Raw genomic sequence first — 18,126 nt, forward strand, 5'->3', positions numbered from 1 at the left:
GTACTGTTTTTGAGCTCATCTTTGTTCTTGGATTTCACCTCTTTTTCTTCTGTTTGTTCCATGGTTGGCAAATCTTCTGATTCCTGACTGCCATTTAAACTCATTTCTCCCAGTTTTTCACACTTAAATTCACCTTGTCACACTCACATGCTTGATTTCACAGCTGTTTCTAAGATGGTTATGGCTTACACACAATTTCAGTCATTCATTTATTACTCAAATGTTTCTTGAGAAACTACTTTTTCAGGCAGCTTTGCAGGCAATAAGGATATAGCAGTGAATCTTCAATAGATTCACTGGAATGAAATAATACAAATTAAAATCAGCAAAGGAAAAAGGCATATGGGGCAGAGTTCAGGAGAAACTGAGAGTTCATTTCCAGTTGTCTTCTGTCCAGAGTTGTACAAATAGCGCTTATTTGTCCCTGCAGCAATGCGTGACAGTACATGCAGAGTGTTGCCAACGGCGGATGCTCATCCAAGCCTTAGTGCCCAGGGGTCACTATTGTTGGAGGTCAGTTATATAAACATGTCTGACCACCCATGTGGCTGATCTTCATTACTGTTTTTAGCCCCTTCAGAAGTCAGACTGATTCTGCGTGTCCCAAAGCCCCCACCAAGAATCACATTGTTAGCATCATTGTTAACATAGAGTGTCTGGTGTGGTCCAGGGCTCCAGCTAAACACAGGTACTCTTATAAGTTAAGATATTCCAAGGGCTTAAAGGTTATCTCCCAGGAATTGGTCAAGGGACAAGCCTTTCTTTTGAATGTGCTGAGTTTGGACGATTCACTTTTTACTGCACAAGGGCTAACCTCACTTACTTTCTTTCTTCTCTCAAGGACCAAGCCCTGTGCTATCTAAACAATTGTTTCCAATGTTGTTTCCTTAGTTTTAGTTTTATAGTGGCAATATTAGGTCCCAGTTACTCTATCATAGACAGGAGTTATAGTCAAGTAATCTGAAAAACTCTTTATAAAATGTTATTTCATTCTTATTACTTCCTTTCTATGCTTTTGAATATATTCTATAATGTGCCTGTATAAAAATGTACATAATTCGTTAGCATATATAAATGACACCTAAATAAATATGTACACATATTTGAGGTGCTTACTTTTTTTATTCAATTAACAATCTAGTAGTTTGGAAGCTACTGAGTTTGACAACTGTTTATTTGCATCTTTTAATAGGAAGGGCACTTCAGGAGTTAACAAAGATAAATGAAAAAGAATCATGTTATCACAGGCATCCTGTGGCAGCTTTTGTTTTTCATTTGTTTTCTAGAAAAACGTGTACACAAATGACAATAAATTAAGACAGAGTATGAAAAGTGCTGCAGAGAAAGGTAAAAATAATATAACAAAAGTATGACAGTATGACCAGGTCACTTCTGGTTTTGAGGACCAGAAAAAGCTTCATGGAGAAGGTAGCATTTCTGAGGTATTTAAACATTGATTAAGATGGTTTTCAGGAGCTATCAGACAAGAAAGATGCTGTACAAGCTAAAATTGTGAAGGGGAAATTGTGACAATAGTAAAATAATCATTTTTTATACAGGAAACTGTATAATGGGTGATTACTTGAAGATAAAGCTGAATGGAGAGCTATGAATGTCTGGGTAAGGCATTGGGACAGGATAGTACTCCTTATATTTGTAAAGAGAAGACATATAATAAGAGCTAAGTTTGGATTTCTCGGAAATCAGATGTAACTTTATTTTTGTTTCCCTCTATGCATTTCTTATGATTGACTTTAACAAAGCATTCTCTTATTTTCAGAATTTGACTATGATGTGTTTAGCTGTGCTTTTTCTTTTTCCTGTTTGATGTTCATGGTGATGTGAGGCTCTTGGGTTGATGTTTTTCATCAGATTTGGGAAAATTTTGGCCATTACTTATTCCAATATTATTCTGTATCATTCTCTTTCTCCTGGTTTTTTTTTTTTTTTTTTTTTTTTTGATAATATTACACAGGTTACTTATATTCAATTCAGTTGCCACTCCCACTTTTTTCCTCCGTGCTTCAGTTTGGATAATTTGCATTGGCCTAGCTTCAGATATCCTGGTCCTTTCTTTTGCAATGTCCAATATGCTGTTAAGTCCACTCAAATAATACTTATGTAATGTATTGTTATTTTCATTCTAAAAATTTTATTTAGTTCTTAAGAGTTTCCATTTCTTCTCCATATGCAATATAGAGATACATACTGTTATAAATAAAGTTTCAGTGCCACAAAAGAAATAGCACTCAAATATAAAATTTTCTTTTTAATTCTCAGCAAGGCAATGTAATGTACTTCTGTTGGAGGGTGCGCCCTTACAGATGGAGCAATGGTGAGCGCACACCTGGACAAGAGAGGAAAAGGGGTTCTTATCCCTGACACATGTAGCCCCTGCTGCTGTGTCTTTCCCCTATTGGCTAGGGTTAGATGGCTAAACTAATTCCGATTGGCTAATTTAAAGAGAGTGACAGGTTGAGTTGTCTGGTGGGAAAAAATGGTCATGCAGGGTGGAGAATGAGTCAGGGCAGAGGAGGTAGCAGGTAATTTGAATGAGTCAGGGTGGAATATGTGATTGAAATGTGTCAGGGTGGAGCAGGTAATCGAAAAAGGTTGCCTTATGAGGAAGTTACGTTTAAAAGTAGAAGGCAAAGAATTGAACATACTGACATATTGATTCTTTGAAAAGAAATTTAGAACTCATATCTAACAATACATATATATTTATATATATTATATACATATATGTATCAATTTGTATATGACAGATGTATATATGGCAGATATGTATATATTAATACTTATATATGGCATATAGACATTTATATACCTTGTGTGTGTATCTTTTCCTATAAGTTACTTAATATATTCACATTAGTTTAAAATCCTTATCTGCTAGTTTCAACACTTGGGTCATATACAGGTCTGCTTTTATTTACTGTGTTTTCTGTCCACTAGGAGTCATATTTTTCTGCTTTTTGTTAGGTCACAAAATATTTATAATGTTCTGAACATTATATACAATAAATCGATAGAGATTGAAGCATTATATTTCTTTTGTGTTTTATTTCCCCCAAAAGTGGTAGTTCTTTCCTCTGGCAGTTAAGGTGAGGATCTGTTCATTGAGACCCTTCCTAAAGTTGTTGAGCTTCACTGGAGCTGGACTATGATTAGCCCAACTTCCATCCCTCTGAAAAATCACTGCTTTGATATTTCAATATTTGAACTAGAGAGGCATTGACTGAAGTTATAATATTTTAGTTAATATTTTTATTTAGTACTGGCAAGGTCCTTATACATGTAACTTTGGTAAATTCACTCATTAGTTCTAGTAGTTTGGGGATTTGGGGGATGAATGGCCCAGAATTTTTTCTATAAACCATTAAATCATTTGTGAATTAAAGTTTCTTCTTTCTAAACTTTGCTTATTTTATTTCTTTATTTTTGTCTGGTATTGGCTAAATTGCTAGTAGAATATTGTGGTGAAGTAGGAAAAGCAGATGTCTTTGACTTGCTACCGAAATAATTCAGTATTTCATCATTGAATATGATATAAGCTATAGATTTTTCAAGAGTGCTTTTATCAGACGGAGGAAAAACACTTCTTTTCTTAGTTTGCCAAGAGTTTGTATCATGAATGGATGATGAATATTGTCAAATTTTTTTTGCACTCATGGAAATAATATTATGTTAATATATTGAATTACATTGATTTCCACATGTGAAATCAGCTTTACATTACTGGCATAAAGCACACTTGGTCATGATTTTTTTCTATTGCTGGGTTTGATTTGAGAATATTTTAAATATTTTCTCATTATAAAAAATATATATCCATATTTTCTTTTCTTAAAATTGTCCCTTTCTGGTTTTGGGGTCAGGGTAATTCTCGTCTCCTACTATGGAATGAAAAGTGTTTCCTTCTATTTTTTCTGAAAGAATTTGTAAAAAAAAAATTGTTATTTTTAAAATTTTTAAAAAATAATAGTAGCAAAAAAGTTTGCTAGTATTTATTAATTGAACCATATGACCCTAGAGGTTTTTTTGATAAATATTTAATTATGAATTCAGTTTTTTAATCAATGCAGGACTATTTACATTTTCTATTTTAATTGGATCAAATTTTATAAATGTATCTTTCAGGAAATTCACTGATTTTGTGTGTCTTTGAATTAATTGGCATAATATTGTTTATAATACTTCCTTATTACCCTTTTAAAATCATCAGTATCTCTCATGATCATCTTTTGGATATGTAAATTTTCTCTATTGTTCACAAATATTGTTTCAATTATTTCTACTCTTTATTGTTTCCTTCTACTTACCTTCTGTTTAATTTCCTTTTCTTCCTCTAGTTTCTTAAAGTGGTCACAGATTTTAAATCCTTCTTTTCTAATATAACTATTTAAAGATATAAACTTCTCATTAATCACTACCTTATTTGCACACCACAGTTTGATTTGATATCTTTTCATTATGATTTTGTTCTAAATATTTATTATATTTACTTGTGTTTTTTTTCTTTGGTTCACAAATTATTTAGAAGTGCAGTGTTTAATTTTCAAATGTTGGGGATTTTTTATATATCTTATTAGCATTGCTTTCTAAATTAATTCATTGTGGTCGGATATATACCCTGTAACATTTCAACTTTAAAATCTATCAATATTTACTTTATAGCCCAGCTATAGCCCAGGTCTATCCTTTTGGTAGCTGTTGCATATGCACTTGAAAATAGTGTGCATTTTTTCATTACTGGGTATTAGTGTCCTGGAACTATCAGTTAGGTCACATTGGTGATAACGCTTTCCAAATCTTATGTGTATATTTTTTAAAATTTATTTTTGTCTACTTTTCTTCTGTTGGTTACTGTGAAAAGTGTGTCATAAAAGCTCCAACTATGATCATAGACTTATCTGTTTCTTCCTTTAATTCTGTCAGTTTCTGCATCATGTATTCTGTAACTCTGCTTGTAGGCATATGTTATGTCTTCTTGAATAATTTATTGTTTTTCATCATTTTCCAATTCCTTTCTTTATATTTGCTAATAGTCTTCATCTTGAGGCCTGTTTTATGTGATGTAATATTAGCTTGAACATCTTTCTTATGTTAATTATCTGTGTGGTATGTCATTTTCCATTCTTTGACCCTCCACCTATTTGGGCCTTAATCACTTTTCAGGTTCCCAGGATGCAGATGCTGAAGTATTTCCTGCAGGAGTTTATTTGGGTCGTGCTGTCAGTATTAGTTCCTTTTGAGGGGTATGAAAGAAGCAGGGCTGGATTAAGAGACATTGATCTGTAGTACCATTGCAACAAAGGTCTCAGCTAGTCTTATGAGAGGCCCTAGACTATGGTGACCCTTAGGGTAGGAGGGAATAGTCATTTTACTCCTCCATTGACCAGTCAGTAGATGAGGGCTGCCCTCAAAAAGAGTGTGCTCTTGGGCACAGTGACCTTCTTTAGTTGAGGGCAAGTTTTAGGAAGGAACTCAGTTGAAAGCTGCCAGTTGGTAACACTCTGAGCAGCTATGGGAATGAGTTCTTCAGGATGTCTGGGCGGTGTACCATAGTAGCACAATATGCTGATATTTAAAGTGCTTCTCTCGTAGATCCTCTGTAGTTAGGTCTTGGTTGTATAATCTAATCTGACCATAGTTGGCTGTTCATTGGAGTGTTTAGTTCACTGATATTTAGTGTAATCATCAATGTGTTTGAGTTCGAGTGTGCCATCTTGCTTTGTGTTTTCCATTTTTTCATATATATTATTTGTTTCCTTCCGTTTTTTTGGCTTAGGGTTAATTGAATTCTTTAAAATGCTATTTTAATCGTTCTGTTGGCTTTTTGTTATACCTCATGGTATTTTTCTTAACATTTAACGCTAGGGATTACTGCATGTACCCTAAACTTAACCTCTTATCCAAATTTAATATAACACCTCATGCCAAATGAAGGAACCTCGAAAAATATAATTTAACCTCACTTTTTGCTATTGTTATCACATATTACATCTATATTATAAGTCCCTGTATATAATGCAATTATTTTGGCTTCAATAGGCTGTCTTTCATGAATTAAGAGAAAAATAAAAGATAATCTCTTATCTTTACCTATATATTTACATTTATGTTATTCTGAATTCTTTCCTGTAGGTTTGAGTTTTCGTCTGGTATCTTTTCTTTGATCTGAAGGTCTTCCTTTAGTATTTGTTATAGTTCAGGTTGTTGGCGAGAAATTCTCTCAACTTTTATTTATCTATCTTGTATGTTTCTTTCTTTCATGAAAGCTTGTGTAGCTTCTTTGGGCTACTGCACAGTTCTTTTTCCTGGTTTCCTTTTCTTTTTTTCTTTTTCCTTTTTTTTTTTTTTTTTTTTTCCGTGATGGAGTCTGGCTCTGTGGCCCAGGCTGGAGTGCAGTGGCACGATCTCCGCTCACTGCAAGCTCCCCCTCCCGGGTTTACGCCACTCTTCTGCCTCAGCCTCCGGAGTAGCTGGGACGACAGGCGCCCGCCACCAAGCCCGGCTAATTTTTTTTTTTTTTTTTTTCATATTTTTAGTAGAGACGGGGTTTCACCATGTTAGCCAGGATGGTCTGGATTTCCTAACCTCGTGATGTACCCGCCTCGGCCTCCCTAAGTGCTGGGATTACAGGCGTGAACCACCGCGCCCGGCCTCTAGTTTCTTTTTCAAAAGATGGTCAGCCCTTCAAGAATCACAGTTTTATTTTATCCCCATTGTAGCACAATCCCTGGAGCAAACATAAGTCAAAGCTCTATTCCTGAATTTATACCAAAAGTGTTACAAAACCAGCTCTCAGGACTTGGGCTCATTTTTCGGCTCCCTGGGTCAACAAGGTCAGCTGGAAGCTTCCGTTTAATTTTGAGTTCACACTTTATTTCTAGCTACTGATTTCTTCATTATTGGTGGCAGGGATTGCCAAATTTGGGGAATTAAACATTTTCGGCTCTCTAGTATGTAGCTAAGGTGATCAGTTTAGGAGGGTGAGTATGTGTATCAGCTTAAATTGCCAAGATGACAGAATTTGCATTTTTTCTTACAGTATTATATGGAACAGTCATAGGATTATTTTTTGTTATTTCTATATGTTAGTAATAACATAATATGTTTTATTTTTATGTTAGTAATGTGTTTTCCATATTATGTTATATTATTACAAACAGGTTATGAGGCTTAACCTACTATGGAAGCTTTTCTTATTTATTTATGCATTTGTTTGTATGTATGTTTGTTTCTAATGAACTGGCATGTTCATCTGGTTGACTAAGTCTTAGATACTGGTTTTAATTATTACCATGAGATCACGTGGTCAATAGAATAATATTTGTAGTCTATTAAAAAATAACTGCTGCAATTTCAACTCTTCTCTGCTGCTTGCTGCTCTACCAGGTCTATGGACATGCAGGACCTAGCAAGTCCTCATACTCTTGTTGGAGGTGGTGATACTGCAGGTAGCTCCAAACTGGAAAAATCTAATCTCAGCAGCACATCAGTTACTACAAATGGGACAGGAGGTAAGTGTACTACTCTGAAGAAACCCAGAATCACATTTCAGTGTTTGCTTTAATTTTACTTCTTAGGGATCTGCTAATAAATAAATATCTTCTTATCAATAACACAAATCAGCATTATATCCAAAGTATATATAATTAACATTGATTGTTTTGATGATTTTCTTGAAATTTTTGCTCCTCCTCTATAGCTGGGAACTTTCACAGAGAATAGATAGCATTGAGCAACATTTCAAGGGCCTTGAGCAAGGCTTTCTTTTTATATTTGCCCTTGTAAATATTCCACAGAATTTAGAAATTGAGGCCAAAGGATTTCCACCCTGGTGTTAGCAAAAATTTCTCTATGTGTTGTGTGTGTGTACACACAACTTTTTGGTTTTGTTTTGAATTATAAAGAAAGGTTACCTCAACATTTTTCTTAAAAATGTTTTTTCTTATAAGTGCTTTATTAAAAAAAACACATGATTTTGGAAATACAAAAATACTAATATCTGCTGCATTTTCTTTTCAAACAGAATAACACCTAACATTTATTTAAAAAGGAATTGCTTTTTTTTTTCAGATAATTTCTCTTTCTATTAGCCCATAATTATGCCACAGCATATGGCAACAATAATAGCTATTACTTCAGATATTCTGCTTTATTATTTTTATAAAATGTATTCAACTTGTCAGAAAATGTGATCCAATTTTTGTATCAGAATGTATATTTATAGAGAGATTATGTACACACTTATATATAGACTGTATTTTAAATTATTTACAATTTGAAATTTTGTAGATCCATCTAGCCAATAAATTTAGAATTATATGACATTTAATTTGTAAAAACTATATTGTCAGATATTAGCATTTGCCACATCATATTTTCTTTTAAATTTTAAATAAATATCTATGAAATTGATACACCTCTTCCCATTTATTTTAGAATAACGATGCCATCTAAAATTTTCTTTGTAAGGTTGTGTGCATTGCAACTTATCTGTATTTAATAATGTTTTACACCAATTCCCTTGTAGATTAACATTTTCCTTGTTTATGATGTTTATTTGTCTCTAAACATGCATCTGTAATTTCACCTAATTATGCAGTTGCAAATGTATAGAATATTTAGTGATGAAAACTGGAGGAAGGTACATTTAAACCTTAAATTGGGTACAAATAATACAATTTAAAAACTCAAGCACTCTAGAACCAGACTGGTGATGCATATATTTGAACTGAAACAAACCTGATAAACTAAAATGTTAAATTCATACAGTATAGTTACAATTTTGGCTAAAAGTTCAGAAACCAGTGCAAGCATTAAAGATTATTCATATCAGGAGGCATTCAGACAATGAACTTTTATACTGTTCCTGTTCTTAGGGGACAACATGACTGTTTTAAACACAGCAGACTGGTTGCTGAGTTGCAACACGCCCTCTTCTGCAACAAGTATGAGAGATGCTGGTACACTGCATGTGTTTGGGTGTGTGGATTTGCCCCCTGGATTGCTGTCTGTTGCCGTGTCTATGTTTGCATCTCTTTTCTGTGTTCAGTACTGAAAAAGGAAAAATGAACATGCCTTTTAGTTGTTTATTGACAGCAGTTGGTTATGATTTTTTATTAATTTATATTCTTAGATTTTTTTTTAGGTCAGTAGTATTCTTTTCTTAAATATTACATAATTTCACCTAAATGATGCATATATTAGTTTTCTCACTATTTATCAGTTTTATTACATGATTAATTTTGCCCAACAACTGCCATGTCAAATAGAGCAATTGAAGCAGAGTGGCCATGCATATAAACTTAATCACCTTCGTAATCCATAGACTTTCATAATTTAAATTAAATTCTTAATAAAGCAAAAGATATTTTCTACTTTACAGATTTTGGGAATTATTCCAATGTATATAAAGTAACATTAATAATCAGTATCCCCTCACATTAAAAATTGTCAGTGGTGAAAGCCATACATTTAAAATTAGAAATTAATACTAGCTTTTTAATTTTTTTGTACTTTGGATACTAACTACGTTCATACTTACACACATATTAACAAACTTTCTCTTAAATTAAATGCTAACTTGCTAAAAAAATCAAATACAACAAAGCCATCACATTTTTGTGGCACCACCCAGTTGTAGAATCAAAAAGGAGCTCATGCCTGTTGGAAATGTGCATCACAAACAAACAGAGTAGGCACAGTTTGGCTGGACCTTGCTCTATCTCTGACTAAATTAGAATATATGATCAGTGAAGAAAAAGTACTTCAGTATGCTCATTATTTGTATTTGTATAGTTTTAGTTTTAATTTTTTCATTTTATACTTAAATATACTTTTCATACTTAAAAATATGTTGCTAGAATTTAGATACTGTTAATTCTATAGCACGGTCTTTTTTTGTAAAGGGCCAGATAGTAAATATTTTAGCTTTGTAGGTCACATGTCTGTGTTTCAGCTGCTCAGCTCTGCCATCATAGTGCAAAAGCAACCATAGAAAATATGTAAATGAATAAGCGTGGCTATGTTCCAGTAAAACCTTGTGAGCCCTAAAATTTAAATTTCATATAATTTTCATGTGTCATGAAATATTATCATTTTGACAACATTTTAAACATTTAATATGTAAAAAAATGTTCTTAGCTTACTGGCTGTGGTCTGTTCTCAAATAGTGTTTAATGCAAGCAACATTATAATAGTGAATATGTGCAATAAATAGTAATTTACCTCTAATCTCAACCAGAAACATTTTTCTAAGTGGTAAGCATCAAATTTTCCTGGTTCTTAATGTCAGTGTTAAAACTCGTGAGGCCATGGGAGAAAAACAAGGAGTTGTGTTGTCAGGGCCGCCATGGATCTGGATCTTAGCACTACCCTTACTGGCTGTGTCACCTTGAACAAGTTACTTAAGCTCTCTGAGCTTCAATTCCTTTCTCTAAAAGGATGATAATAATACTTCTTGACACGACTTTTGTCTTAGATAATGTATATAAATTGCTTAGTAATGAATATCAGTATATCTTCCTTTCTTTGATTAGTAATGCAATAATAGGCAAAAACTTTTTAAGGGAAATGAAAATATGCATTGTGTTAACAGACTCTCCATTTGGTCAGATAAATTTATTTGCATTTAGAAATGTGTAAACTGGGCTAAAGAAAGCAAACTTTTGATAACAAAATGTTAAACTTTGATTATTAATAATATAGTCCTGGTAGCATATTATATGAAACTTTTAATGAATTTCAGTGACTTTTTTTTTTCTTTTGAAATGGAGTCTCACTCTGTAGCCCAGGCTGGAGTTCAGTGGCACGATCTCTGCTCACTGAAAGTTCCATCTCCCAGGTTCACCCCATTCTCCTGCTCAGCCTCCAGAGTAGCAGGGACTACAGGCACCCACCACCACGCACAGCTAATTTCTTATATTTTTAGTAAAGATGAGGTTTCACCGTGTTAGCCAGGATGGTCTTGATCTCCTTGACCTTGTGATACACCCACCTCAGCCTCCCAAAGTGCTGGGTTTGCCGGCGTGAGCCACCATGCCCAGCTGAATGTCAATGACCTTTTATGGTGGGCGTTTGTGACACAGACTAAGCATTTGTTGTGTGATCTCTTCTATTAAGAATTAACTGTTTTATTTTCAATTCTTGGTTTTTATTGTTGGAATTGGAGCACTTCATAAAATTATAATAAAACAAAAGGCAAAAGAAAAGAACTAATTTAATAGCTTTTCAAGATCATTCCAATAACTTGAGATGTTCAAAAAGATTATTTATTTATTTCTTTATTTATTTAAGACAGAGTCTCACTCTGTCTACTAGGCTGGAGTGCAGTGGCGCCATCTCGCCTCACCGCAACTTCCGCCTCCCAAGTTCAAGTGATTCTCCTGCCTCAGCCTCATGAGTAGCTGGGACTACAGATACACACCACCACGCCCACCAGGATAATTTTTGTACTTTACTTAGTAGAGGCTGGGTTTCACCATGTTGCCCAGGCTGGTCATGAACTCCTGACCTCAGGTGATCTGACTACCTAGGCCTCCCAAAGTGTTGGGATTACAGGCGTGGGCCACCACACCTGGCCTAATTTTTTTTAATTGACATAAGTTGATAGTATCACCTTTAGATTTTATCATACTATATTGGTGCTCTTTAAGTATGTTGCAATATTCTTGAAAGTAATTTAAGGTGTTTGCCTACCTTAATCCTTATTATATATTACATCTGCAGATTTATATGGAATATAGATTTTCCTTTGAAATTTTTAGCACTTGTAAAATTATTAAAGTGTAAAATATGAAGATAGCATAAATGCAAGCTTACCTTAGCAAATAAAGCAGAGGTCAGGCCTTGTGAGCTGTCTGCTCTCTGTTGTCGCTATTTAGCTCTGCTATTGTTGCACAAAAGCAGCCATACACAATACCTACACAAATTAACATGATTGTATTTAAATAACTTGACTTTTGAACACAGAATTTGAATTTCATTAAAATATTCATGTAACAAAATATTCTCCTTTTGATGTTTTTCAGTCATTTAAAAAGGTAAAAACCATTCTTAGCTTAAAACCATACAGAAACAGACCATGAGTCAGATTTGGTACAACTCCTGATATAGATCTATATGCATATACATAAGTTATGTTGTACATATAAGAGTGCATGCCAATCATATGAACCTTTACTTCCAGATATAGGTAATTCCAGATTCTAATTTGCTGAATGGTGTCAGGATTCATGATGAACTACACTTTATATACAAAAATACTTAGATCTATTGGGAGGGCTAGGGCAGGATCTAAAAGAGTAAATTTTCACTTTCTCACTTAATTGAAGTGTATCAAGTTCCTATTATATGCCAAGTTCTATGCTAGGAAATGGGAACCCAGTGACCTAAAGAACACGATACCAGCCATCCAGGAACCAAAAGTCTAGCAGAGGGAAGCAGACATGAAAATAATGAATGCCATAATGTGTTCAAGGTGGATGAACAGTGGAGGGAGGGAATATTTGATTCTACATGGAGATTAAGAAATGACTTCAAAGGAAAGGTTTGGGGGAATAGAAATCAGACATTCTGATCAGCTTTATTTTTTTTCTATATTTGAAATAAATATAGAAAAGAATCTTCTAGAATTTTTACTGTAGAGACGATTGACTCACATGTAATGAATTCGTATTTGTGCAGTAGAGCTACCTACTGCTGTGGGTCGGCTCTTTGTAGAGATTTTTTTTTAGAATAAAAGTCATAAATGTCCTCATCAAATTATTTTACAAAATTAAATACTTTATGGGTAGTTAGGAATGAAAGACACTTGGTAATCATAGGTTTCTGAATGAATATATTGATTCAAACAAGCATAAATCATAGGCTATACTGATTATTAAAACCAGTAGGCGATACTTTTACTGCTTCCCTGCAGTGTTGTAAATTGTAACTTTCCTGATCTAACTTTCTGAAATTCTTTGTAGAAACTAGGCTGTCAAAAGCCTCTGTATGTGCTTTTTGGGGTTCAGAAAGAAGTGTATGTGGAATTACATATATGTAGTTTTTTAAATGGACACCTTAAACTGGTGCACACACACCTTAATCTGTGTTTAAACTACACTGATTTATGAAGATGAAATGTAAGTGTAAGTTATGTGGGTTAGAGGATGAAGCCTGAATTGCAACAAATGAATATGAACTTTGAGTTATGATAATAAAACAGACTTTCTCTAAAAGTAATTAATCAACATTAATGTTGTACTTAAATTCTAAAGACAATTTAAGGGGACAAGAGTAAGATTGCTTTAAAAATAAGTGTATGGCAGTAGGGATGAAGGTTGGGATGTGAAGACAGGAAATCTGTGACTTAGTAGCCATTACTGATACCTGACAATAATTATGTATGACCTTAATTCAGTCTATACGTAAGAACTATTTTTCAAGCTAAAAAAATGGAAAAGCCAATCATGTGTATTTATTTATTTTTACTATTTGGCTCTGTCAAAAACATCCAAGTTGCAAGTAGCTAACTAATGGGGAGCTGGGCCTGACAATACAAGAATTTCTTAACAGTTCTGGACAAAGTGCTATAGAAAGTAATTTTATGCCACTTTTAGCAAAATGAGCTCTGACTCCCTTACTTTGAAGATATAGAATAATAATCCCACAAAACTCCTCAACCTAAGACATTAAAATATCAGTTTCCTTTGAAATCAAAACATTTTGTGTGTAAGCTTGCATTTGGTTAAGAAATATGGTGCTTGTCTTCTGTAGAAGGATTTTGCTTCCATCTTATTGCGTGTAATGAATTTGGATGCTGTCCTGAAAATAAATTAAAAGCCCTGTTTAAACATCATGTTAATTTAAGAAAAACAAAATATAGCTTAAAAATACATTTGAACAGTCAAGGAATAGACACTGATAATTATTTGGAATAAGGATTTTTACAAGTTAATAGTAATAGGACTACTAATTTTTATCTTACTAATGAACATGTCTTACTTATTAGTAATTTGTCTTACTAATGAACATTTTTCCAATAGTGTCTTGCATATATTTAATGAAAAGCTAAGTTTCCTGCCACTGGAAAAGTATATAGTAGATGTAATTTCAAGTGCAGAAACAAAAGCAAGATAAAAGAAAATAGCGTACATTTCAAATGTATTTGTAGCTTCAGTGAAAATAACGTGTTTTCCAAGCTTTATCTATAATTATTTTATAATGTTTATACTAGTTTACTGTTACATAAATATCAAGATAATATTTCTTTGTATTCTAACATGTTTTAATAAATCAGCTAATAATATAAGGAGTGTCTATTCACTTCTCTGAGCTTTCTACTGCTGAAAAAATAGTTATTTCTTATTACCTAATATTACTGCATTTTATTTAGAAAAATCAAAATAACTTTGGGACTTACTTCGAGCTCGAGAGGTGCTTGTTGGTGCTCATTTAATGTGAGTGCAGTTTATTTTCTGTGACAGAATAAATGTTTTATTTCCACTCTTCCCTTTTGTTCTACCCTTACTTGCATAGGAAAAACAGTTTTACATTGGCATGCACCACTTCCCCCAAATGTTAGCATCCATTTTGTTGAATTATTACTTTAAAATTCAGGCATTTTAGTAAAGCTAATACATCGTGCTTTTTACTCCTCTCTTCATATACTTTCCCAGGGATGCCTTTTCTCAGTAAAAGGAACCTCTTTGTCTATCTTTGACTAAGGGCAAACCTTTAAAATTTTAATGAGAGATGTTTCCAGTATAACGAATTAGACCAAAAACTCGCTCTCTCCTTCCTCTTCTTTCTCCTCTTGACCTCCCTAAACTTTCAAATTAAAGAAATTATAATCAAAACCAATACTAAGCTTTTGAAATCAGGTCTAAGAGTTGAAATTCAAAGTAGCAAAACTAATCTTCATGTCTGGCTTCTAGACGAGTTTTGTTAGACACAGCTCTCATTCTACCACCTCCATTCACAAGTAAAATCTGTGTTACTATTACTATAATGAAGCTACTTTTGCAAATACTGTTCATAGATATAGATATGCATACATAGGAATTTCGCTGCAAGTAGAAGTCAGAAGCTCTGATAAACTGTTTCTTAGTTTTGTTGAAGGCTTTGGGCCATGCCTTTTTGTCATAAATGTTAGAAGTCAAATGTGAACATTGCATGAGATGGAGTAGCCTTTATACCCATCTAGATTATACTCTGCATTATCTTCATACAGACAAAAGGAATTCTTGATGAGCTAATGTCACCTGAGAGGCAGTATGGTTTAGAGTTTGGATTCTGAACACGCACCACTTGGTCTCAAATTCTAGCTCTTACAAGCTTTGTGACTGGGAAAGTTATTTAACCATTTTGTGCCTCAGTTTCCTTATCTGAAAAATGAAGATGATGATATTATCTACTGACTGTTGAGAGCAGTAAATCAGTTAATAGGTGTAAAGGGCAAGAGCAACGCCTGGAATGTATCAAGTGCCTTTTAAGGGTGTGCTGTTACTGTTACCTAATTTCAAATTTGCTACTTCTTGTTGTCTTTTAAAATATCCCATGAGGAAGAAATGGGAAACATGCCTTAGTGTCCTATTCCAGTATTGTGCAGTTTTTATTTTTAATGAAGTATTTTTAATTATTCTATCTAGGAGATAACTGCATTCTCATTATGCTTTGGGCCTTTGAGAAGAGGCACTGTCATGAGCATAAGCCATTTTCATACCCAAAGGCAGCCTGATACGGTGGAAAGATCCTGCGTATTAGAGCTAAAAACCTGAGTTCAAATCTTAGCTCTACCATCTCCTGCACTGGAACTTGTGCAGGCTCTTCAGCCCCCACTGCACTTCAGTTTTCTTGTCTATAAAATGGTTATAGTGATTTGTATTAATTAGGGTTGTTTTAAGGATTAGCTAAATGTACATCATCTAGCATATAGTAAGCTCTCAATAAGTATTAGTTATATAGGAGTAAATAAAAAGGTGATAAAATGATTTTGTAATGATAGGTTTAGTGATTGATAAGGTATAACCATAATAGGGACTACTGTGCAAATTACTACTGAAAAGTTATAACCACTAATTTATTATTTATCATTATATAAATAGACTATTCTTCAGATCATTGTTGCTATTGAAAGATAAGTCGAACTTGAATTTCCTTTTTTGCTAAGAAAAGCAATCCAAGTTTCTTTACTTTCCGTTTCCAACATTTACATTTCTCCTCTGAATCTTCCAGCCGATCAAGTCATTAATAAATCATGGATACTAAATTAACACAGAGCTCACTGAGGGTCTGGTTAATTCTGTTCATGTGGAAAAGAGCATAATCATTACCGCATGGTTTTCTATCAATTAATTGCTTTTCTAACAGAATAACATTACTGACTTGTGTGATTGGTGGGTACCCTATGACTGACTGTTCTTTTTTGCCCTTTGGCTAGTCTTCAGCTTTTCTCTTTGTAATTTTCTGCTTGCTTCTAAGTTATTTAACTGTATCGTTCATTTCATTTATGACCAGGAAACACAAGAGGTGTTAAGTAGAAAATAGCTTAGTTTATTTCCTTGCTGCTGTGATATATGTAGTAAAGCTTTGCCAACAAAGGGAAAATATGGTGTGACCAAATGGGTAAAACTTTATTATCACCCCCATCACCCTTATCGCATCTAATAATGATAATAATGTGTACTAGGCCACTTTGTTACTGAGCAACGATTTTGCCAAAATACACCACTGCCATGTAGAAATAACACATTAAAAGAGTTTTCAAAAGATGTACTTGTTGCTGTATAAGTCATCTTTTTCTGTGCTTATCTCTATAACATATTAAAAATTGTTGTACCGTTAAAAATAAGAAGCCCAACACCTTATAGCTCGTGAGTGTTTTTTAGAGCTTCATTGAGTGCTTCATTTTTCGTTCATTGTGTGAATGAGCCCATGGTTTCTATACTTTTATATATCTCCATTGTATTATTATGCAAACTTAAAAATATCTTCCTGAGAAAAATAAAATATAAGCTAGTAATTTTCTCTGGTATAATTCTGATTAAATGTGTGGAAGACTGATGATGATTCCTTTTTTCCTATTGACTACGTGAGAGTGTGTTTAGGTGAATTAAAAATACAAATATGTGTACTGCTGTTTCACTTTTTAAGGTTGACTGCCTTTAAAAGCCAGATTTGAGAGAACTGGCTTGGCCAGAGGATTTTAGATTAAATCCTCTAAATGCATGCCCCTTTAGAAGCTAAATTAACAAACTCTCTTCATCAACTTCTCAAGTTTTCTCTTGCATGCCCATGGTAGCTAGAAAAATCACTAGTAGAACCGACAGAGTCTTTGACATAAATTTAGAAGTAAAACTCACATGTACTTATTCTTCTACATAGTGTCTCTTCTTGCAGTCAAAACAGAGCCCTTGAACAGCAGTGAAACCACAACCACGACTGGAGATGGAGCGCTTGACACTTTTACTGGGTCAGGTAAAGCCTTTAGCTCGTGTGTCATTACGTACACATGGGGGTGCGTCCACATCCTCCTCCTTGGGAATAAGCAGCATAACCATCCAAGCTCTTAGAACTTTGATCTTTATAAAGCTAGAAACAAGTTCTTATTTTTTTGAGAACTAATAGTCATAACCAGTATGCATTGTTACAAATTATATTTAGAATAATGTTGCTTGATATTGTAGTTGACAGCAAAAGTTTCATGACTTTCTTATTACAGATAAGTAAACTTAACTTCCTTCAAAATTATTTTATACAGTGCTTAATTAATTTAATAATTAAGTTGTAGTAGCTGACCTTGCTTCTTCAACTTATCCATTTGAATTACATAAAAACTACCTTCTGTTTAACATTCGAGATGTAAAACTATCCATTTGATTCCTTCTAAATAACCTTGTTTCCTCTCTGGGTTTAAAAAACTCCTCCTGTGTAAGCAGCTGAGTGACAAGTATTAAAGGTTAATGGGCTGCAGGAGAGCACATGCTGGTTGCATTAGAACCCAGCCTCTGAGAGTGCTCGTATGCTTCAAAGAGAACAATAGCATGTCTTTAAACATCAATCCCTTTAAAATATAAATACCTGATAACTCCCAGCTGGGCACAAAGGGCATGAATTAAGTTGATTCAA

At 33.8% G+C, this 18,126-nt stretch overlaps 1 protein-coding gene across 21 annotated transcripts in view; it reads left to right on the plus strand.

Moving 5' to 3' along the window:
* The window catches only part of EYA4 (EYA transcriptional coactivator and phosphatase 4), a 288,609-nt gene that overhangs the window by 195,854 nt on the left and 74,629 nt on the right, over positions 1-18,126 (plus strand). For 12 of the 21 annotated variants that reach the window (XM_038000864.2, XM_038000866.2, XM_073022484.1 and 9 more), the window contains 3 exons: positions 7,405-7,529; positions 8,895-8,963; positions 17,383-17,475. In XM_038000864.2, the coding sequence (XP_037856792.2) occupies positions 7,405-7,529; positions 8,895-8,963; positions 17,383-17,475 (287 nt within the window). The remainder of the gene's footprint in view (positions 1-7,404; positions 7,530-8,894; positions 8,964-17,382; positions 17,476-18,126) is intronic. The other 9 variants (XM_038000876.2, XM_008006992.3, XM_008006991.3 and 6 more) reach the window with 4 other exon arrangements.

Source organism: Chlorocebus sabaeus, chromosome 13 (genome assembly GCF_047675955.1).
Source record: "Chlorocebus sabaeus isolate Y175 chromosome 13, mChlSab1.0.hap1, whole genome shotgun sequence".
Lineage (NCBI taxonomy): Eukaryota > Metazoa > Chordata > Mammalia > Primates > Cercopithecidae > Chlorocebus > Chlorocebus sabaeus.